Source organism: Pristiophorus japonicus, chromosome 14 (assembly GCF_044704955.1).
Source record: "Pristiophorus japonicus isolate sPriJap1 chromosome 14, sPriJap1.hap1, whole genome shotgun sequence".
Classification (NCBI taxonomy): domain Eukaryota; kingdom Metazoa; phylum Chordata; class Chondrichthyes; family Pristiophoridae; genus Pristiophorus; species Pristiophorus japonicus.
The window spans coordinates 174655072-174679714 of NC_091990.1; the positions used below are offsets into that span (position 1 = coordinate 174655072).

At 46.0% G+C, this 24643-nt stretch overlaps 1 protein-coding gene across 1 annotated transcript in view; it reads left to right on the plus strand.

The window, feature by feature from the left end:
• The window catches only part of LOC139280241 (cathepsin D-like), a 37680-nt gene extending 19405 nt beyond the window's left edge, over positions 1-18275 (plus strand). Inside the window, exons 3-9 of the mRNA XM_070899870.1 lie at positions 7010-7133; positions 7875-7993; positions 10517-10716; positions 11508-11630; positions 15147-15291; positions 15732-15830; positions 17233-18275. Of these exons, the coding sequence (XP_070755971.1) occupies positions 7010-7133; positions 7875-7993; positions 10517-10716; positions 11508-11630; positions 15147-15291; positions 15732-15830; positions 17233-17394 (972 nt within the window). The 3' untranslated portion in view covers positions 17395-18275. The remainder of the gene's footprint in view (positions 1-7009; positions 7134-7874; positions 7994-10516; positions 10717-11507; positions 11631-15146; positions 15292-15731; positions 15831-17232) is intronic.
• Positions 18276-24643: the final 6368 nt, after the last annotated feature.

The following is a 24643-nucleotide window of genomic DNA, read 5'->3' on the forward strand; positions in this document are numbered from 1 at the left end:
TCTCACCAGGGTGCTATATAATTGCAGTAAGACAGGTTGACTGTTTCAGGACAGTAAGTGTGGGGAGGCAGCCCTGTCCGATTGCACTCTGCATCTCTGGTGTACGGTGGAGCCCAGCGCACATTTGGAGACTAGCACCTGTTGCCAAAAGGTGAATAACTGTCACTGGCATATTTAAAGTGTCACAAGAGACAGTAGACCCCTTTTAAAGAAGGCACCTGTATTTATCCACACATGGATGCCTGTTGTTGTGTTCATGAATATTTGTTAGTTCCCATTGAATTAGTTGAAATTATGTGGGGAAAAATGAGGTGTAGGTGCAAGTGTTTTGAGCCTGCTGTGGGCATCTGGAGATGTGGATTTGGATGGGTACTGATTGGGGGTGGGGAGGGAAATGAGAAGTTTAAAGAGGGACAATCTGCAGTGGTTAACGGTTGTTGTTTAGGAGCTGCTCTCTGTGGATGTTAGCCCTGGTAAAGCAGAGGAGCATGGAAGGTCGTGGCGGACTTCTGACGAGTGATCGGGGCGGAGGAGTGATGAGGGATCGTGGCTGAGATGTGGTGGGTGATCATGACGGAGGTTCGGCGAATGTTTGGTGCGGAGGTGCGGCGGGAGATCATGGTAGAGCTGCGGCGAGTGTTTTTGTAGTGGAGGAGCGGAGAGAAATCGTGGCGGAGGTGCAGCGAATGAGGGTACGGGGCCCAGAAGAGCCGAGGGCCCAGGGACAACACGAGCCAGCCCACACTGCGCTATGTGTATGCACTAGGTCCATGCAGCAGAGCTGGGCTCCAGTCATCCTGGATCAACCCTTGCCACTGGACTAGCTCTGTCAAACCCATGTGGTGGCTGGTGTGCTATGGTCACCACACGCACGGGCATCTTCCATCCTTCAATTGGAGTTCAGGACTGGAACATCAGGTCCTTCATTGAAACATCGGTGAACTCTCATTCGAGGGACCGCCTATGATGATGAGTGCTGAGAATTAGAGATGGAGTTCTTCTTTGTCCTTTCTTTTGCAGGTCTAGGGAGAGATGCTGAATTCACTGCTCTCCTGCACTTGTGCTGCTTTGCCGTTAGTCCCTGGAGACTAGTTCTGGGGAGAGGCCTTTGGACTTTACATTAGGATGCAATTTGGCATTGAGCTGCTCCCATGCATCAATGTGGGTATATCATCTTTAACATCGACATCTCGAGGTGTGTCACAGAGACATCATCCAAAGGGGGGGGGAAGATGGGCTAATGCGCCATGATTGCAGTCGCAGAATCTAATTCCTAACTCTGGGTTAGGGACATTTCAGGCTGTGTGCGAGGCACAGAGCTGATTGGGGGGATTTAAACAAGGAGTTGCAGGAGAGATGAGTGTGGATTTGGAAATTGATAATCCATTCAAGGACTTTGAAGAGGAAGGGGAGGTTGGAGATGGGCTGGTAGTTCTTGGGTCGAGGTATTGAGGGAGGGTAGTTTGAGGAGTGTCACACTAGGAGGGGAACATGAGCACAATGGCTACTAGACCAATTGTGCATGTATAACAGACTGACAGGAGAAGGTTAACGTTCCAAAGGCCAATCTGGAGACCCAGAAAATGGGCAGTTGTTGCTGTCAGTGATAGAGGTAGGATTGTTCACTTGCCGGCAGTCAGTGGCACAGCATGGGGTGAGTGAGACACTGCAACATGAATATGATTCCTAATAAAACACCTTTTTGAAAGGCAAAGAAATGTATTTATTTGTAGCTAGATTCCTTCAATTTTTAATTGAACATTCAAATATATATTTTACAAAGCCATTGTATATTTTGATTACACGTAGTGCTGGCAAGGGATAGAGTGGTTGAAGCAATTCCTGCCCTATTTAGTGACTCCGATATCTGCTCTTCCTGGAGAATTGATGGGCACAGCTTTTTTTCAGTAGCTAAATGTCAAAATTTGCATAAGTCTTGTACAATTACAAATCCCCATTGAGTAGCGCACAGTGAGAAGGAAAACATCTCCTTTAAAACGCAGACGGCACTAATGCTTGCAGCATTATTAGTGTTGTTATAATTTACTGCTGAGATTCCTCTTTTTGCAGAGCTGTACAAAATCCAATGGGGAATCTGCTCGGTACAATCTGTAAATCAATGCACTTCTGTTTGAGACCCACTTTGTCTTTGGTCTCACTGAATGTAGCTTCATGTCTCATTGCCTGTTTAAGGGATAACTTTAGAGGGCAGCAAAATGTGCTTTTAATCTCGTATTCCCTCAGATGTTGCCTTTGAAAACAGAATATTCCTTGTGCTTGTCTGAAAACCAGTCTGCTGGACATCTTCCAAATCTGGCATCCAGGCTGGAAGCGTCTCTTGGATAATGAAGCCAGTGGTCCCTCGTGGGCTGGTGGTTACTGTAATGTGCAGGTATCCTGGGCTGGAAAAGATACTGATCTCTACAGAACACCATTGTTCAACTCCGTTAGTGTTAGCATTGCTCAGTGGTGTGGGAACCTTACTCGAGGACCTGAGCCTATAAAGCAAGTGACTGCACTTCGGGGGGGGGGGGGGGGGAAATAGCAGTTACCTGAGTGGGACTTGCACAGCCTAATTGATCATATTGGCTTATTAGATATTCTGCTAATTCTTTTACAAACATAATTGTACTCTAATCTTCCTTGCATCACTTTTTCTGCATTGGTGCATGCACTGCATTCCATTCATCATCATAGGCAGTCCCTCGGAATCGAGGAAGACTTGCTTCCACTCTTTAAAATGAGTCCTTAGGTGGCTGAACAGTTCAATACGAGAACCAGAGTCCCTGTCACATGTGGGACAGATAGTCGTTGAGGGAAGGGGTGGGTGGGACAGGTTTGCCGCACGCTCTTTCCGCTGCCTGCGCTTGATTTCTGCATGCTCTCAGCGATGAGACTCGAGGTGCTCAGCCCCCTCCCGGATGCACTTCCTCCACTTAGGGCAGTCTTTGGCCAGGGACTCCCAGGTGTCGGTGGGGATGTCGCACTTTATCAGGGAGACTTTGAGGGTGCCCTTATAATGTTTCCTCTGCCCACCTTTTGGCTCATTTGCCGTGAAGGGGTTCCGAGTCGAGCGCATTCCATTATGGCTTGCTGAATCTGCTGCTTCCCAGCTTTCATTGCCCCGCTGCCGCCATTGTGAACATACTTACTGCCTGTTCTGGGATACAGTTTAACAAGCTGTCCTCTTGCTTGTGTGCACCATATCGACAGGGTGACTGTTTTGTCAAGCCCAGTGCTGCCCTAATTCAATGTCGACATGAACACTTGGTGTCACTAGCTAGCAAGAGTAGAAGACCTGTCCAATCATTTCTTTCCGCTAGGGCTGCCGTGTCCAATTGTAGCAATCCAGCTGAGATAGTTAGCGGACTGAAGATTAAGAACATAAGAAATGGGAGCAGAAGTAGGCCATATGGGCCATTATACGGCCCCTCGAGCCTGCTCCACTATTTAATACGATCATGGCTGATCTGATCATAGACTCGGGTCCAGTTACCTGCCCGCCCCCCATAACCCCTTAATCCCTTATCGGTTAAGCTGCTGTCTATTTCTGTCTTAAATTTATTCAATGTCTCGGCTTCCACAGCTCTCTGAGGCAGCAAATTCTACAGATTTACAGCCCTCCGAGAAGAAATTCCTCCCCATCTCAGTTTTTAATGGGCGGCCCCTTATTCCAAGATCGTACCCTCTAGTTCTAGTCTCCCCTATCAGTGGAAACATCCTCTCTGCATCCACCTTGTCAAGCTCCCCTCATAATCTTATACGTTTCGATAAGACCACTTCTCATTCTTCTGAATTCCAATGAGTAGACGCCCAACCTCCTCAACCTTTCCTCATAAGTCAACCCCCTCATCTGTGGAATCAACCTAGTGAACCTTCTCTGAACTGCCTCCAAAGCAAGTATATCTTTTCGTAAATATGGAAACCAAAACTTCACACAGTATTCCAGGTGTGGCCTCACCAAAACCTTGTATAGCTGTAGCAAGACTTCCCTGCTTTTATACTCCATCCCCTTTGCAATAAAGGCCAAGATTCCATTGGCCTTCCTGATCACTTGCTGTACCTGCATACTATCCTTTTGTGTTTCATGCACAAGTACCCCCAGGTCCCATTAAAGATTAAATCAGGACCTGTGACATAGTTATCTCCTCGCAGACTGAAGATTAAATCGGGACCTGTTTGGTATCACACCATTTATCTTCATCCTGGTGGGTATTACATTTTTATAACTGGGAAGTGGCCTTACTGTTTTTAACTCCACTGCTGTGCAGTACTGTGTGTGGTATAACTGCAAGTTTCATTGTATAACTAAAGGAAAGCCACTTGTGCAGCAAAAGTAGGCTTCAGTTGGAAGAGATGGTGAAAACTGAGGTCAGCCAAAGGCCGCATTCTCCATCCGCAAAATATCGAGGAACCGTTAACCGTGAATAATACAGCCACACTGTTGGCTCGGTTAACCAGCGTACTGCCCAGTGTGGAACTGGATCCCAGGTTCAATCTGTGATCCGTGCTGCGGTGATAGGAAAGGTGCTACAATTGGCCGTGGTAGTTGTGGAGTGACGGGACTGGGAGGGCGGGAGGGAGGGATTGGGTGGAAGAGGAGCACAGAAGGGAATAAATGGCACAGAGAGGCAGTGATGTAAAACACCCTCTGGGGTGACCTGGCTGTGTCAAAAATGATCACTTGGGCAAGTGGACAAATTACTAGTGGACGGCTGGCATCTGTTTGCCTGCATTTAATGTTTCTCGCCATGTAAAAAATACTCCGTTTTTCTATTTTTCCTACCAAAGTGAATAACCTCACATTTCCCCACATTATACTCCATTTACCATCTATTGCCCACTCACTTAACCTGTCTATATCCCTTTGCGGGCCACGTACGCTCTCCTCACAGCTTACTGTCCCACCTTGCTTTGTAATGTCAGCAAACCAGGATACATTGCACTCGCTCCATTCATCTATGTCATTAATATAGCCCACACTGCGATATGTATGCGCACTAGGTCCGTGCAGCAGAGCTGGTCTCCAGTCGTCCTGGTTAACCCTTGCCACTGGACCAAAACCTAGCTCTGTCAAGCCCGTGTGGTGGCTGGTGTGCAACGGTCACCCCACGTTAAAAAAATCCACGCACAGGCATCTTCCACCCTTCAGGATGTAGTTCGGGACCTGGAATATTAGGTCCTTCATTGAAACACTTGTGAACTCATCCTTTTTTGGCGTGGAAGCAAATCATCCTCAATACGAGGGACTGCCTATGATGATTTCCTACATTACAACAACGACTACACTTCAACAGTGCTTCATTCGCTGTAAACATAGAAACATAGAAAATAGGTGCAGGAGTAGGTCATTCGGCCCTTCGAGCCTGCACCGCCATTCAATGAGTTCATGGCTGAACATGCAACTTCAGTACCCCATTCCTGCTTTCTCGCCATACCCCTTGATCCCCCTAGTAGTAAGGACTACATCTAACTCCTTTTTGAATATATTTAGTGAATTGGCCTCAACAACTTTCTGTGGTAGAGAATTCCACAGGTTCACCACGCTCTGGGTGAAGAAGTTTCTCCTCATCTCGGGTCCTAAATGGCTTACCCCTTATCCTTCGACTGTGACCCCTGGTTCTGGACTTCCCCAACATTGGGAACATTTTTCCTGCATCTAACCTGTCTAAACCCGTCAGAATTTTAAATGTTTCTATGAGATCCCCTCTCATTCTTCTGAACTCCAGTGAATACAAGCCCAGTTGATCCAGTCTTTCTTGAATTGTCAGTCCCGCCATCCCGGGAATCAGTCTGGTGAACATTCACTGTACTCCCTCAATAGCAAGAATGTCCTTCAAGTTAGGAGATTAAAACTGTACACAATACTCCAGGTGTGGCCTCACCAAGGCCTGTACAACTGTAGTAACACCTCTCTGCCCCTGTACACAAATCCCCTTGCTGTGAAGGCCAACATCCCATTTACTTTCTGAACCACCTGCTGTACCTGCATGCCAACCTTCAATGACTGATGTACCATGACACCCAGGTCTCGTTGCACCTCCCCTTTTCCTAATCTGTCACCATTCAGATAATAGTCTGTCTCTCTGTTTTTACAACCAAAGTGGATAACCTCACATTTATCCACATTATACTTCATCTGCCATGCATTTGCCCACTCACCTAACCTATCCAAGTCGCTCTGCAGCCTCACAGCATCCTCCTCGCAGCTCACACTGCCACCCAACTTAGTGTCACCTGCAAATTTGGAGATACTACATTTAATCCCCCTCGTCTAAATCATTAATGTACAGTGTAAACAGCTGGGGCCCCAGCACAGAACCTTGCGGTACCCCACTAGTCACTGCCTGCCATTCTGAAAAGTACCCATTTACTCCTACTCTTTGCTTCCTGTCTGCCAACCAGTTCTCAATCCACGTCAGCACACTACCCCCAATCCCATGTGCTTTAACTTTGCACATTAATCTCTTGTGTGGGACCTTGTTGAAAGCCTTCTGAAAGTCCAAATACACCACATCAACTTGTTCTCCCTTGTCCACTCTACTGGAAACATCCTCAAAAAATTCCAGAAGATTTGTCGAGCATGATTTTCCTTTCACAAATTCATGCTGACTTGGACCTATCATGTCACCTCTTTCCAAATGCGCTGCTATGACATACTTAATAATTGATTCCATCATTTTACCCACAACCGATGTCGGGCTGACCGGTCTATAATTCCCTGTTTTCTCTCCCTCCTTTTTTAAAACGTGGGGTTACATTGGCTACCCTCCACTCCATAGGAACTGATCCAGAGTCTATGGAATAAAGCACTTTGGGATGTAGTGAGAGGTGCTATATAAATGGAAGTCTTTTGGCATTTGGCACCATAAGCTGAAGAGGGCTATAAAAAACTGGGTCACTTTTAAATTTTTTAGTATAATTCAATTTTTAAATAGATATGGGGCAACAATTGTTTTTTTATGATTGCTGTATGAGTTTTTAATCTATTTAATTTGCTTTTTTCCAGGCCCAGTACTATGGGGAGATTGGTATCGGCACTCCGCCACAGACCTTCACAGTGGTGTTTGACACCGGTTCCTCCAACCTCTGGGTTCCTTCCATTCATTGTTCTCTGAGAGACATTGCTTGCTGTAAGTTAGAGAGAGAGAGAGAGAGGTGTTATGTCTTGAATAGAGTCAGAGTAGATACTGCAAGCTCAAAGTAAGGTGTGACCATAGTCCTTTATTGCAGATCTCAGAGTGCCTCTCCAGCCTGTGAGGCCTCCTTATATACAGGTTCTCCCAAGGGCTTGTGGGATCGCTTGGGACTCCAGGGAATAAGCCCTCTGGTGGTTAGACATGGTATTTACAGGTTTACACACGTAACAAGACGAACACAGATGGAGAGAGGGACACACACACACCAATCTTCTTCTTAGGCAGCTCCTCGTATCGAGGATGACTTGCTTCCACACCAGCATTTGTGAGTTTTTTAAAAATTGTAAGCTGAAATCCTGCCCATAATTCAGCACAGCACCAGAATTGTAGAGTAAGAGAAGGCAAATTAATTTCAGAAACTGTGACTGGGTGATGCAAGGTTCGTGTTGAAAAGCCTGTAGGTTGTTTGAAGAAGGGATACATGTGCTTACTGTTTTGAGGTCTGGAGTTAAGAGGGAAGGAGGCGTGATGAATATTTGATTTTTGGCATAACTAAAGAGAGAGTGTTGCTCTGGAGTGTGGAAATCAATCCAAATATAGGAAGAAAGTCGTGATCAACAGTTGTTGGCATTCTTTTCACTAGCAGCAACTGTAGTGTGATAGTTAAAATGTGCCTTGTTTTCACAGGAAATCTTATCAAATTTCACCATGCTCCCTCTTTTTTTTTATATTCAGTGTTGCATCACAAGTATAATTCTGCCAAGTCCAGCACGTACGTGAAGAATGGGACCGAATTTGCTATTCAGTATGGTTCTGGCAGCCTATCGGGATACCTCAGCCAGGACACTACCACAGTATGTACTGACCTTTATCTTGCCAGGGAGAATGGAGGGTTGAAATATCATAATGGCCAATAATTTTAACTTGCTGGTCCTTTTGGACAAGGCTCTGTAAAGTATTGTAATTTGTGCAAAGTGCTCTCTTCTACGGATGGAAGGAATGTTGAGAGAAAGAGTTTCTAATTCAAAAATTCTGTCAGACATGCAAGCTGACTTCAGCTGTCTCTCTCTGTCCCACATTTCTGCCGCTAAAGTGTTTGAGATGTGATCATTCCCAATTTAGAGAATCGTCTCCAGAAATAGAAAGTAGCCTGGGCTTTGCTTTTTTGCTTCTACCCTTGCCAACCGGTAATTCCCCCACCCCGAAGCTCCATTTAAAAAGAGTGGGTGAAGACACTAGTGGAGAACTCGGTCCTATAATCTTCAGTTGACGTCAGACCTCTCTGTCCCCAAGCTCGGGATATTACACTAATTAGACACGGTCATCATCATAGGTAGTCCCTCGGAATTGAGGACGACTTGCTTCCACTCTTAAAATGAGTCCTGAGGTGGCTGAACAGTCCAATACGAGAGCCACAGTCCCTGTCACAGGTGGGACAGATAGGCGTTGAGGGTAAGGGAGGGTGGGACAGGTTTGCCGCACGCTCTTTCCGCTGCCTGCGCTTGATTTCTGCATGCTCTCGGCGATGAGACTCGAGGCGCTCAGCGCCCTCCCGGATGCACTTCCTCTACTTAGGGCGGTCTTTGGCCAGGGACTCCCAGGTGTCAGTGGGGATGTTGCACTTTATCAGCGAGGCTTTGAGTGTGTCCCTGTAACGTTTCCTCTGCCCACCTTTGGCTCGTTTGCCATGAAGGAGTTCCGAGTAGAGCGCTTGCTTTGGGAGCCTCGTGTCTGGCATGCGAACAATGTGGCCTGCCCAGCGGAGCTGATCAAGTGTGGTCATGGTAGCCTTATAGCGGTTGGGTAGTCACTACAACTGACCCTTCCCAGCAGAATAGTGCATTGCGTGGTACGATGCTCATGTCAATAGTGGGGCTAATTGGATTGGTCTTTGAAAGAGCCGAGGCAGACATGATGGGACGAATAGCTTCCTGTACTGTACTATTCTATGATTCTATTACCTGTTGCTTGCCCTGAGCAATATCAGAGGACATCATTTTAAATCATTCATGGGATGTGGGCTTTGCTGGCAAAGCCAGAATTTATTGCCCATTCCTAAAATGTGTGTTTTGAAAAAAAATTAGGCATTACCTCCCCATTGTCCTGACCCGCAATAAAACCTAGGTGTCGGAATGCAGCTTGTAATGGGAATGTTGAAGGAACTGCCTCCCATGTGAGGAATTTTGGGGTGACATGCTTGTAAAGCTAGAGTGAAGGGATGTTTCCTTGTGAAGATTGGGGTGCCAAGGGCACTGCTGCTTCATGGGAACTGATGGTAAGCAATTAAAGCACTTTAGCGCAGTGTGAGGGCTAAGTCATTCTATGTCGTGGACCATCAAAGGCGCTACTCAGCGCCGAGCTTACGGCCAACATCTCGCTGTAGGCAATTCAGCTCATGTAGCAGTGCCTGGTCTCCAATCGTCTTGGACCCCCTTGCCACTGGACCAAGACCTTGCTCGGCTATGCCCGTATGGTAGCCGGTGTGCAGTGGCCACCCCACGTTAAAAGAACTCGCGCACGGGCATCTCACCTGTGTGACAGGGACTGTGGCTCTCATACTGGACTGTTCAGCCACCTAAGGACTCATTTTAAAGAGTGGGAGCAAGTCTTCCTCGATTCCGAGGGACTGCCCTATGATGACATGCCTGGTCCCTGCATCATTGGACAGTGTGACGGGTTGTTGCTGCCTTCCCTGCCATGTTCAGGTCATGTGATTCTACATTACCTGACTGGGCACTCCTTACTGTGGCCACCAGCTTCTATTGCACCCGGCTGCTCTTGCCTCTTTCCCACTTCCCCAATGGGCGAGCTGTCAGTTAAGTGGATTTATGATGCCTGGAGTTTGTCCAAATGATTGGAAAGTTAACCCTGGAAAGGATGATGGGCTCTACACGGCGTCAAGTGGATGCAAATCCCGCCTCACCCTCTTTATGGTCGGGCTTCCATCTGTTCACAAAATCCGGGCTCCTGTGTGTTCCCTGTCGTCCTTTCTCTCTTTCCCCCCCCCCCCCCCACCCCCTCATGGAATATGTGTTTATACTATTCGTCCAAAATTGAGAGTATTGGCAGCACCTTTTCTTTGTTTCAACTAATCTGATTTTTTTCCCAGCCTCGTCTGTTTTATGGGCAAATATTCAAACTGTGTGGTTATCTTCAGTCATGTAGGACGTGAGAGTTAGAGAAAAGCAACTTTACCTGTCTTTGTTTGAGGATAACTGAAGTCTCGTGGGATTCTCCTGGATGCCGATGCATCCAGTGGCTCCTGCTCATGAAGAGGGATGGAGAAACTGGTGTTCCAGTAAATTAATGTTGGGGACTATGGCAAGCAGTTTTTATGATTTTATTTAAATGAGAACTGCCTCTGCTCTGTTCCGCAGATCGGTGATATCAAAATTCAGAATCAGTTGTTTGGTGAGGCCATCAAACAGCCTGGTGTCGCTTTCATTGCTGCTAAATTTGATGGAATTCTTGGCATGGCCTACTCGCTTATCTCGGTTGACGGTGTTGTCCCAGTGTTCGACAATATCATGAAACAGAAACTGGTACAAAAGAACGTGTTCTCTTTCTACTTGAACAGGTAAGATGTAGAAGCCAATTCCATTCCAAATATTTTTAGGACACATAGGACTGGATTTTCGGTTGTCTAACGCCTCAGTTAGCGGCCAGAGGGGGCATTAATGGAAACGCAAGAGGTTACCGACCAGGAGTGCAACTTTTAGCGCCTCGACCAAAAATTCATTAGAGGCTCACCAGGGTGCAAACCATTAGCGCCTGGCTGTTGACGATCGCTCCGATCCTGACGTTTTCCCGGTGCAACGCGCAAGTTTGCGCCCCGGTCGGTAAATTCAGTGCGTCCACCAAGACCAACATCTGGAAAATAGTCGGTCCAGGCTTGGAGAGTCGTTAACTGGCGGCTACTGAAAGGGATGAGGGAGCACTTCCCTGGGAGGTCACAATCAGTGCAACGTTTACACACAGCGCAGTACTTTTCCTAGAATCTGAATCGAAGTTCGGTGCAGTCGCAATGATTTGGTTAAATTTAGCGCTGGCATTTTCGCTAGTGTCCTCCCACCCCCCCAAGCTCTGGTGTGCAACGGCTGATTTAGCCGTCAGCTCTTCGACCGATTCTGATGAGTTTCTGGGCGGAGGGCGCAAACTTTTTCAAGGCGCTAAAATTACCGCTCGGCCTGAGTTATCGCCCCAAGTGAGGCACGACCGAATTTCTCCCCCAAAGTGACCATATCAGAAGTATAGAAAACTGTGGACTGCTCCGGATAGTTTCTGTCTGCCATCTGTATGTAGTAGCATTGTTCTTCAGTTTGAGTAGGAGATGATGGAGATGTTGTTGTTTTTTTGTTTCATTTCTAGGAATCCAGACACACAGCCTGGAGGTGAGCTTCTATTAGGTGGTACTGATCCCAAGTACTACACTGGAGAATTCTACTACTTGAATGTGACCCGCCAAGCGTACTGGCAGATCCAAATGGATAAGTAAGTTCATTCACGTGTTCGGGACGAACACTGTTCTGTAATAAAATTAGCATCTGTAGCTCTGCTGTGCAGTGTGTGTGACATGAGGTATGGACTAGAGTGTGTTACAAGTCAGTAATGCAGCAAAAGGTCAAGAGATAACTTTGCACTTAAGGCTATTCAACATCATCTCTCTTTTGAGGCAATCTACCTGTGTCCAATATAATGTTGCAGATGATATTTTATGGAGTGGTCAAATGTTTTTAGAACCATCGAAATGTAAATCACAGAAAGTAGGACTTGGTTTGTCACATCTATGTTGGAGCAAATCGGACCTAATCTCATGATCACTTTGGATAAGTGTTCCCTGTCACATGCCCCCACATTCCTCCAAAACCTGGGTGGGTGTCTGTCAGATTATAGAGTTCCCTAATTGAATAATTTCACGGTTGTGTCACATGCTTTGAACTGCAGTAAAATCTGTTGGAGCTGAAATTCCGGACGGAGGCTTACCACAGGCAATTGCCTCCAACGTGAAACATTTCTACGAAAGTACCTGGTGGTCCGGGAGGAGCGTGGGATTCCAGTGGGGAGGCCTTCTCTTCCCGCGTTGCAAAGCGCGCTCCCGTCCCATGCAGAAGATGCAGTCACATGTGACTGCTCAGCCAATCAGGTAAAGAGAAACATAGAAAATAGGCGCAGGAGTAGGCCATTCGGCCCTTCGAGCCTGCACCACCATTCAATATGATCATAGCTGATCATGCAACTTCAATACCCCATTCCTGCTTTCTCTCCATACCCCTTGATCCCTTTAGCCGTAAGGGCCACATCTAACTCCCTTTTGAATATATCTAACGAACTGGCCTCAACAACTTTCTGTGGTAGAGAATTCCACAGGTTCACAATTCTCTGAGTGAAGAAGTTTCTCCTCATCTCAGTCCTAAATGGCTTTACCCCTTATCCTTAGACTGTGACCTCTGGTTCTGGACTTCCCCAACATTGGGAACATTCTTCCTGCATCTAACCTGTTCAATCCCATCAGAATTTTATATGTTTCTATGAGATCCCTTCTCATTCTTCTAAATTCCAGTGAATATAAGCCTAGTCGATCCAGTCTTTCTTCATATGTCAATCCTGCCATCCCGGGAATCAGTCTGGTGAACCTTTGCTGCACTCCCTCAATAGCAAGAATGTCCTTCCTTAGATTAGGAGACCAAAACTCAACACACTATTCAAAGTTTGGCCTCACCAAGGCCCTGTACAACTGCAGTAAGACCTCCCTGCTCCTATACTCAAATCCTCTCGCTATGAAGGCCAACATGCCATTTGCTGCCTTCACAACCTGCAGTACCTGCATGCCAACTTTCAATGACTGATGTACCATGACACCCAGGTCTCGCTGCACCTCCACATTTCCTAATCTGTCACCATTCAGATAATATTCTGCCTTCCTGTTTTTGCCATCAAAGTAGATAACCTCACATTTATCTACATTTATGCTGCATTTGCCCATTCATCTAACATGTCCAAGTTCCCCTTCAGCCTCTTAGCATCCTCATCGCAGCTCGCACTGCCACCCAGCTTAGTGTCATCTGCAAACTTGGAGATATTACACTTGATTCCTTCATCTAAATCATTGATGTATATTGTAAATAGCTGGGGCCCCAGCACTCAACCTTGCGGTACCCCTCTGTATTCCACAGTTTTCCTTTAATAGCAATGGGAACTCCGTATCCACATAATTAAAATTAATTGAAATTAAAGTTAATAAATGCCTTAGAAAAAAAACAATATATTTCCGATTTTTAAAAAAAAGTTTTGTAATTCGGGTTAAAAATAAACTTACCTTAGTGGGCAGAGTTTTGAAACAATAAAATGTGTTTAATTTAATTTTAATATGTTTGTGTGTTTTTAAACACTTGCGCCTGTAACAGTAGGCTATGCCCCTGCTTTTTCAGGCGCAAGAGTTTTGAGGACATTTGCTGGGCAAGGTATGGGTAAATCCCGCAATCTTGCCCGTACAAGTGTCCTCGCTCCCGAGATGCGGATCATCTGTCAAGCTCCAGTTTGACAGCTCGGAAAAGCCGGTTTTTGGCGCATGCACATTGTGCGCTGAAAACCGGCTTTTCTGATGCCTTCCCGGGTCCGTAGAAACTTCGTACGGACACGGGATGGCCGGGGTTTCCAGGCCTTTAATTTCACCGGTGCACTGTGTATCTCACACCGTTTCGAATGAAGAAATTGAAGCTCGTCACTAACCTCGACATTTATTTTAAATCCCTGCACCGTTCCTTTTACGTGATAAGTGATTTATTTAAACTTCACAATCTCTTCCTGAAATGCCTGATCTTGTGTGCCTTCATTTAAATATAACACTCATATTTTAGTACGCTCCGATTTTTTGAGGGGATTTTGGTCTCTGAAGCACCTTTAATTTTTTTTCCACCGCATGAAAGGAATCATAGAATGGTTACAGCTCCAGTAGGTGGCCATTCGGCCCATCGATCCCATGCCAGCTCTCTGCGAGAGCACTTCAGCTAGTCCCACTCCCTGCCCGCCCTTTCACCGTAGCCCAGCAATTTTTTTTTCTTCAGGTAATTATCCAATTCCCTTCTTGAAAGCCACGATTGAATCTGCCTCCACCACCCTTTCAGCGCATTCTAGATCTTAACCACTCGCTGCGTAAAAAAGTTTTTCTCGTGCTGCCTTTAGTTCTGCCAATCACCTTAAATCTGTGATCTCTGGTTCTCTCAAATTCTGCCAATGGGAACAGTTTCTCTCTATCTACTGTCTAAACACCTCTGTCAAATGTCCCCTCTCAACCTTCTCTGCTCCAAGGAGATGTATATACAGGTGCAGTGTCCAAAATTCAGAGTTCCGGAATCCGGGCTCCGGACCGATCGGTGGCAGGGTCATCCGGAATCAGTAAAATGTTCCGGAATCCGGACCTGCCGCCCTTGGGGGCCCTGCCACTACCCGACCTCGGGGCCTCACCTCGCTGCTGCCCTTACCTCGGGGCCTCCTCACCGGCCCACCCCAACATCTCCTCTGTGACGGGGCCCGCCGGCCCAAACACCTCCCAGGTGGCAGGGCCCGCTCGAACACCTCCAGCTCGGCGGGGTCCACCCGAACAGCTTGGTGGCAGGGCCCACCCGAACACCTCCACAGTGGCCCATGCCCCCTCCCCCCAACGCCCCCCTTCTGACGTTCCAAAATCTGGAAATACCCGAACCTGGGTTCTGGTGTTTCCGGATTCATGACGTCAGAAAGACGATCCAAAGTCCAGAAAACGTGGAATCCGGAATGGCCTCGGTTCAGAGGGGTCCGGATTCAGGACGCTGCACCTGTATGTGAAATATAAGTGCAAGTTGTATTAATACGGCCTAATGTGTTTGATTTGGGTCCTTAACAAGAAATCTTGATGTTCTACATGGATTCTGCCTCAGACATAACGATTTTAACGTTGCATTTCTGTCAGACACTCGTATGCTGGGTCTCCCCTCTTCACTTACTATGTTGTCTTTCTTTTTGACCTAGAATTTCTATAGGTGACACGTTGACTCTGTGTAAAGGAGGTTGTTCAGCTATTGTGGACACGGGAACCTCTTTGATCACTGGACCTGCTATAGAAATTGAAGCCCTGCAGAAGTACATTGGAGCTGTAGCACTTATTCAAGGAGAGGTGAGAATCTACATCATTTCTTTCTGCAATTGCAGCCTCTTCCCCCACCCCAAGTTCAGTGTCGGCAGCAGTTAGATGCTACAATTGGCTATAGTGCATTGGATGAGGGAGGCGGGGAAAAGATCAGCCTGGAGTCTTGGTCACGAGATTTGGTGAAAATTTGTGTGGAGATGTTGGGTGATAATGAGACCAGGCTCTGTTATTATGCCGTCCATGATTTGAATAGCTTTTTGATACACACTTGGCTCATGTGCAGGACAGTCACATGGGCATGGTACCTGAAGGGATGGAAGGAAAAATCTGTTTTTTAATAGTCTGGGATGCCTTGTGGATTGTCATATTTATCCAGTATCTCACAGAACACACAGTTCTGTCAAGTAAAAGTGATAAATTGTAATGAAACCAATTAGAACATGACTTGGATATTTTCTTGTCTACAGTACAAAGTGGATTGCAACAAAGTCACCTCACTGCCTCCCATCAACTTTATCCTGGGAGGGAAGACCTTTACTCTGACTGGAGAGCAGTATATCCTTAAGGTGGGTACTTGTTTTGAAATTTATGATTGCTGACACTAATTCAGAAGGGAATAGGCAGATATGTTACTTGGCTCTTGCTGTCACTTGAAGAACCAGTCCAGCTTCTAAGCCTCTACAACCAGCTCGAGTTGGGATGGACCAGCATGGCTTCCCGCCACCCCTTTCCATCTCCAACCCCCGCTCCCCCCAGGATGTGATGTTTATGAAATGATTTCAAGATGACGATCCTTATCTCCATCCCCATCCCTTCAATATGTTGGGACTGCCTGAGCTGGAATACTATCTCCATCAACTGGCCTCTCCGGAGATGTGCTTGTTCCTTAGTATCTTTTTTTTCTTCTTTTTTGAAAGATACAGTATCTACCATCATATAAGGTGCTGCACCTGGTAATGCAGCGTAAGGCAAATGTCCTATTGTCCATAACTCTGGCACATCTATCTGCGTAGCTGTCAGCCAGAGATGTGCAGTTTTGAAGCAGGTGTCTCAATGGCTGTGCTAATATTTTTATATTTTTAATTATTATTCTTGGGATATGAGCATCGCTGGCAAATCAGCATTTATTGCCTGTCCCTAGATCCCCTTGAAAAGGTATGGGGGGGTGGGGCTTCTTGACCCACTGCAGTCTGTGTGCTGTTGGGTAGGAAGTTACAGCATTTTGACCCAGCAACGATGAAGGAACAGCAAATACGTGTTCAAGTCCGAATGGTGTGCGAGTTAGAGTGGAACTTGGAGGTGGTGGTTCTATGCCCCTGCTGCCCTTGTCCTTCTGGGTGGTAGAAGTTTCCTGTTTGGCGGGTGCTGCCGAAGAAGCCTTGGAGACTTGCTGCATCCGACAGAGAGTGCACACTGCAGACACGGTATGCTGGTGGTGGAGGGAGTGGACTCGGGCAGGTACAGCAGGAGCGGCGAGGTTGGGCGAAGGAGCGGCGAGAGATTGTAGAGGGACGTGATCGGGGCCCAGGAGAGGCGTGAGTTCGGGGCCCAGAAGAGGCGAGTGCCCGGGGCCAGCCCAGACTGCGATGTGTGTGCGCACTAGGTCCGTGCAGCAGAGCAGGTCTCCAGTCGCCTTGGTCCAGCGGCAAGGGTTACCCAAGACCGAGCTCTGTCAAGCCCGTGTGGTGGCTGGTGTGCAACAGCCACCGCAAGTTTAAAAAAATCCACGCACAGGCATCTTCCACCCTTGAGGATGTAGTTCGGGACCTTAAGGAATATTATGTCCTTCATTTGAAACACCTGTGGACTCCTCCCTTTTTGGCGTGGAAGCAAGTCATCCTCGTTTCGAGGGACTGCCTATGATGATGATGATGATGATGCGGATACTTAATTGCTTAATTGTTGGATGTTTTGGCTTAGGATCGGCTGTAAAATGTGATTTAATACTCTTGTTCACTGACCTTTCAGGAAAAGCAGGCTGGCACGACCATCTGTCTGAGTGGATTCATGGCCCTTGACATTCCACCTCCCGCTGGCCCCCTGTGGATTCTTGGAGATGTCTTTATTGGGCAGTACTATACCGAGTTTGACCGAGAGAATAACCGAGTTGGATTTGCAAATGCTGTGTAACCATGGCTACCACATCAACAATCCAATAGAATATTAAAAATTGACGTGCACTAATGTTCAAAACCAACCTGTGGCAGTAATGATGAGAATCCCTTAGGCTAGTACATTTATCACAATGACTTCCAAGTGCTTGACGACGGACGGGTATAGGCTGAATATTTCCAAGTTAATGGAAGAGCGTGATGTAATGGGAATGTGAAATTCTCTGTTCATGATCGGTTTCACTATGGTACTGTTTTTATTATTTTTTAAAAGGCCCATATGGGCTGAATATTTGCCTTAATGTAACTATTCCATCTTTTCCGATGGGGTGACCTCTGCTTCTATTCATTGTTCCAAGTACGCATAGCTTGAGATTCTCCTTTTCTGCTTGCTTTTACAAAAAGTAATGTGTTCAATACAATGGAGGGTGATTTGCCAAGTGGCTGTTTTCAAGGAGGCAAAAATGTCAATGCTGATTTGTTAAAGGATCTTGTACTCGCTCCCTAGCCCACTCCAGCAAGGAATATTAATGGATGAAGGTGCCGGGTGAGATTCTGATGACTTTGCGGGCGGGAGAGAACAATTTGAATTTTTGCTGTTGCCAATTCACTCCAATCTGAAGCAAGTGTGACAAAAAATGGAATTTGCAAAAAGAACTACAATAGAAAATGAAGACAACCTGGTGGGATTGGGTAAGAGAAAGTAGGAAGAAAAAAGGCGAAGGATAGGCCTTGGCTGTCAGAATCTTCTGATAGCAGCTAGAGTTGTTAACCAATGGTCGGACCGTTATGTAAGAGTCTACCACGATTTTAACTGTTTGTAGTGTGGTTTCTTTGGCCCCTGTTGTATGGTTGTATTAGAAGTGGATAGAATCAAATAAACTGAAATATAACACGTTGTCACATGGGTATATGTGTATCATTTCAAATATTTAGCATCAGTTTAGTTCAGCTATGGCGCTCTTCCACTGAGCCATAGGCTGTGGGTTCAAACACTGCTCCAGACAATGCAACACTGCTTAAAAGTGCCTTCCTTCTAGCTGACATGTTGGACCAAAGCCTCATCTGCCTGTTCTGGTGGACATTAAAGATCTTGTGACGTTGTTTGAAGAAGAACAGGGAGTGCTCCTTGTCAACATTTCTCCTTGAACCAAAAACATTAATTGGTCTTGCATCTGATTTGTTTATGGGATGTTGCTCTGCATGAAATGGGCACCACATTTGGCTACGTAATGTTGCATTTGCGGGGTGGTAGCGGGCGAGTTTGGTGACGGGTCAGATTGGCTCCCACGCACCTTCCACCCCCCCCCCCCCCCCAGGTGCGCCTGTCATCACGGGGCCGACCCCATCGGCAGCAATGGGCGACCCCAGGCAATTTACAGGCACTTCAGAGATTTTTTTTTTTTCCACTTTTTAAATTTCCCTGCGTGGCCATGGGATTCACACAGCTCGGCAACCACGCCTGTCAGCCTGAGGTGAGTTTCGTGGTCATTGCTCCAGCTGATTGCTTGACAGCATGGAAAATAAACCAAAATAAAAATATGTTGATTACATCAGCTAACGGACTGATGGAAATTCTGTTCTACTTGAAAAGCTACTAGTAAACGTTAATTCAGAAAGTCCTGAATGGATGAGAGTGCTAAAGGCTTCCCTCCTGCCCTGGATGGTGAGGGAAATACATTTTTCAATGGCCACTCTCTGCTGTTGCCTCCAACGCAACAGTAATTGCAGTGAATTGATCTGAACTATTTAAAAAAAATGTCATACCATTTAAATGTGTGTGTTGTTTCTGGTCAGGTTTTTTCACAGTATACTGTGATATCCAGTTACACATTAAATCAAGTCTTCAACTGTAACAATTTCATTCTCATCATTCATTCCACTAGTTCAAGTTGCTTTTAGTCCTTGAATATTACTAATCTTTTTCAGTCTGAGACTTTAGGGTGAATATCCACAGAGGTTCTCTCACTTTGTCCATTGTTGCAGAAATCCCAGAAACACATAAGCATCACTTACACTGTCAAGGTATCTGCAGCTTTTCTGCTAAACTAGCTGTTATGTATGTAATAACTCGATAGACTGAATACTGTAAACTAACACAGGTACAAACCTGGCTCTGCTTTTAGGGCCCAAAGTGATTACATTACATGATGGCTTGCCTCTTAAACCTGAGCCACACACATGTGCGTACAGCCCAATGACCTCCAGCAGTGGCACCACCTGGTGGCTAGTAACCCCAAGCATACATACATGACAATATCCCCCTTTAAGATAGTAACAGTATATTTTTACAAATTAAGACAGTCCGGGGCTTTCCGCTCCCGAGTTGATTGTCTCAGTTCTACTACAGCCTTGAGTGAGTGTTCTGAGTTTATGACCTGGGGGCTGGGGCCGATCTGATGGGAGTGGCAATGATCATGTCAGGGATTGAACGTCCAGATTCATTGATGACAGCGGAGTCCTCTGATGACTGAGGGTAGGTTGGTTGGTCACTGATTGTGTCTTCCTCAGACTGTTCCGGTTCATCCGTGTGCTGCAGCTTCATCTGCTCAACATGTTTCCTGCATGTTTGCTCATTCTTGAGCTTGACGATGAACACTCGGTTACCCTCCTTGGCTGTATCAGTACTGGCAATCTACTTGGGACCTTGACCATAATTTAGTACATACAGAAGATCGTTAACAGAAATGTCGCGTGACACAGCAGCGTGATCATGATACCACTGCTAACTTTGACATCTGTATTCAACATGATCGTTCAAGTCAGGGTGGACAAGAGAGAGCTGAGTCTTGAGACCCCTCTTCAATAGTTCAGCAGGGGGGACCCCAGTAAGCGTGTGGGGTCTTGTCCTAAGCAATATGCATGACAAGCAAGTCTGCAGTGAACCTTGAGTTACACGTTTCATACTCTGTTTGATGGTTTGGACAGCACGTTCTACTTGACCATTAGATGTGGGTTTGAATGGTGCTGACCTCACATGTTTGATACTATTGAGTTTCATGAACTCTTGAAACTCCAGACTAGTGAAGCAAGATCTGGTGTCGCTTACAACGATGTCGGGCAGACCATGATTGGCAAACATGACACACAGGTTTTCAGTGGTAGCTGTGGATGTACTGGATGACATGATTATACACTCTGTCCACTTGGAATATACATCCACCACAACTAAAAACATCTTTCCCAGGAAGGGACCTGCAAAGTCAATTTGGAGCCTGGACCATGGTTTAGATGGCCACGACCACAGACTCAGCGGCGATTCCACTGGTGCTGTACTTAGCTGCATGCAAGTGTTTCACTGATGCACACATGATTCCAGATCAGAGTCAATTCCAGGCCACCATACATGAGACCTGGTAATGGCTTTCATCATGAAAATACCTGGATGAGTGCTATGTAGATCATGTACAAATTTCTCTCTGCCTTTCTTAGGCATAGCAACACGATTACCCCACAGTAAATAATCTGACTGAATAGATAGTTCATCTTTGCGACGGTTGTAAGGTTTGGTCTCATCACCCATTTGCTTGGGTATGGCAGACCAATCACCACTAAGGACACAACGTTTCACAAGTAATAATATCGGGTCATGGCTGGTCCAGGTCTTGTTGAGCCGTGACAGGTTCCTTCACTTTCAAAAGCATCCATGACTAACAGTAGGTCTGCAGGTTGTGGCATCTCCACCTCCAGTGTGGGCAATGGCAGACCGCTCAGTGCATCGGCACAATTCTCAGTGCCAGGTCTATGGTGAATGACATAATCATAGGCAAATAATGTCAGCGCCCATCTCTGGATGTGGGACGATGCATTGGTATTGATACCTTTGTTTTCCAAAAACAATGAAATGAGTGGCTTGTGATCTGTTTCCAGTTCAAACAGAAGACCAAACAGGTACTGATGCATCTTTTTAACCCCATACACACAGGCTAATGCTTATTTTTCTACCATGCTGTAGGCTCTTTCTGCCTTTGACAAACTTTTAGAAGCATATGCAACAGGTTGTAGTTTACCCGACTCATTAGCTTATTGGAGCACGCAACCAACTCCATATGACGAAGCATCACGGGCCAATACCAGACACTTGCACGGATCATAATGTACCAGCAGTTTGTTAGAGCAAAGCAGATTGGTAGCTTTCTCAAAAGCTCTATCTTGAGATGCAACCCAAACCCAGTTGTCGCCTTTTCTTAGCAGCATGTGGCTCTAATAAAGTGCTCAATCTAAGTAGGAAATTACCGAAATAGTTGAATAGACCAAGGAACGAACGCAGCTCCATCACATTCTGAGGCTTGGGTGCATTTTTGATGGGCTTTGTTTTCAAGTCCGTAGGCCTTGATTCCGTCAGCAGCAATTTTTCCTCCAAGAATTCGACTTCTGGTGCCATGAAGACGCACTTCAAACGTTTCAGTCTGAGTCCCACTTTGTCCAGATGATGTAGAACCTCTTCCAGGTTGTTTAGATGGTCGGCGGTGTCACGACCTTGGAACACAATGGTTCTAGGGACAGACCTCAATAGACTCTCTATGTTCCTCTAAAATACGGCTGCAGCCGAGCGAATTCCGAAAGGACACCTGTTGTAGATAAACAGTCCTTTATGAGTGTTGATGCACATAAGTTTCTTCGACGTCTCGACCAGCTGCTGTGTCATGTAGGCCGATGTCAGATCCAGTTTAGTGAACGACTTCCCCCCCGGCTAGTGTTGCAAACAGGTCATCAGCCTTCGGTAACGGGTATTGATCCTGTTTCGAAACTCAATTGATCGTAACCTTGTAGTCTCCACAAACCCTGACAGTGCCATCACTCTTCAACACAGGAACAATTGGGCTGGCCCATTCATTAAATACAACCGGTGATATGACCCCTTCATGCTGGAGTCCAGTTCGATTTCGACCTTCTCCCTCACCATGTACGGAACCGCCTGAGCTTTATGTTGGACGGGTCTTGCATCCAAGTCCACGTGGATCTGCACCTTGGCTTCTGTGAAATTGCCGATGCCTGGTTCAAACAGCGAGGGGAACTTGCTCAGCACTTGAGCACATGGAGTATCATCCTCCTCCGACAATATTTTGATATCGTTCCAATTCCATTTGATTGTTTCTAGCCAATTCCTGCCAAACAGCGTTGGACTATTGCCTGGAACAATCCATAACAGTAAATCATGAACCGCACCATCATACGACACTTTGACTACTGCACTGCCAATCACCGTTATGAGTTCTTCAGTGTACGTACGCAACTTAGCATTGACTGGACTCAGCTTAGGCCTCACAGCCTGAGTATCCCACAGCTTGTCGAATGTCCTCTGGCTCATTCATTGACTCACACCCGTATCCAATTCCATCAGTACCGGCACACCGTTAAGTTTCACATTAATCATTATCGGTTGGCTCTTTGTTAGGAACGAATACAGTCCATATACACTTCCTCTTTTGGTATCTCGTATTGCATATCCGGATCCGCGCTATACTGGTCATCATCCACCACGTGGTGTGTCGCAGAACGCTTGCTCAGTTGTGGACACCTGCGCTGGACAGGCCCCAGTCTTGAACTGCCTTTACAAATGTACTGTTTAAACCGACATTGATGAGGCCGATGATTGCCCCCACAATGCCAACAGGGTGAAATCGGATTCATTCCCATTGGTGGACTTTGAGCAGCCACAGGTTTCGCATGCGCAGTCAAGTAGGCCCTGCCATATGCAGCTGTGCCAAACGACGATACAATCTTGTTTATAGTACTTGCTGAGTTCCGATTTTTTGATGATATCTGCTTTAAGTTTTTGCCCGTCGTCATGCATGCCTTGCTCAAATCCAGCGTCCCCGCCGCCAGTAGCTTACGCAGGATCACCTCGCGGTTAATGCCGATTACAAAGAAGTCCCGCAGCATGTCTCCCAAAGCGTTTTCGAACTTACATGGTCCAGCTAGACGTCTTAGGTCGGCAACGAATTCTGACACATCCTGGTCCTCAAAACGAACGTGCGTGTAGAATCGATATCATGAGATGATGATGCCTTCTTCTGGTTTGAGATGGTCACATAACAGAACACACAATTCCTCAAAGTCCTTGTCCATTGGACTTACAGGCAAGAGAAGATTCTTTATGAGTCCATAGATTTTCGGACCGCAAACCGTGAGGAAGACCGCCCTGTGCGTAACTGCGTCAGTGGGTTCCTCCATTTTGTTGGTCATGAAGTACTGGTCCAGGTGAGCTACAAAACCTGCCCAGTCCTCTCCCTCCACGAATCTCTCCAGAATTCCAATTCTGATCATTTTTGCATGCGAAGGTTCTTAAGTTACCTCTTCGCCAAATGTTATGTATGTAATAACTCGATAGACTGAATACTGTAAACTAATACAGGTACAAACCTGGCTCTGTTTTATTAGGGCCCAAAGTGATTACATTACATGATGGCTTGCCTTTTATACCTGGGCCGCACACACGTGCGTACAGCCCAATGACCTCCGACAGTGGCGCCACCTGGTGGCTAGTAACCCCAAGCATACATACATGACACTTGCATAAGATTGTAAATCCAGCTCTTTACAATTACGTTTAAAATCTGCTTAATTTTATATATATTGCCTACACATACACATTTTAATTTGCACCCGTTACTGATACAAAAGTCTATACATTTGTGACTAAAGCACCAATAACTTCCCAATTAATGTACTTTTTAATCATGTTCTTGATCATATTTATAGATGGTGTCATATTAATGATATTTAAATATTTCTTTACAATATAACAAAAATTATATATGAGTGACAGAGTAAAGATTCAACACCCACTTTGTTAGATTAAACGTCAAATATAATGTGGCAATGTCCCTTTTAATCGATCCTGGCTGAAAACTCATCATGAATGACATCATATTGATTGGACAAATCAAATTGGTAAAGGTAGCCTTCAGGAAGAGTTCATTAGAGTGTGATTGGGATGGTTTCTTCGAACAATACATTGTGGAAGTAACCAGGGAGCAGGCTACTTTGGATCTGGCCATCTGTAATGAAACAGGATTAATTAATTATCTCCTAGTAAAGGATCCTCTAGGGAAGAGTGATCATAGCATGGAAGAATTTCAAATTCAGTTTGAGGGTGAGAAAGTTGGGTCTCAAACTAGTGTCCTGAACTTAAATAAAGGCAATTACCAAGGTATGAAGGCAGAGTTGGCTGAAGTGTACTGGGAAAATAGATTAAAGGGTAATGGTAGATAAGCAATGGCAGACATTTTAAGGAGATATTTCATACCTCTCAGCAAAGATAT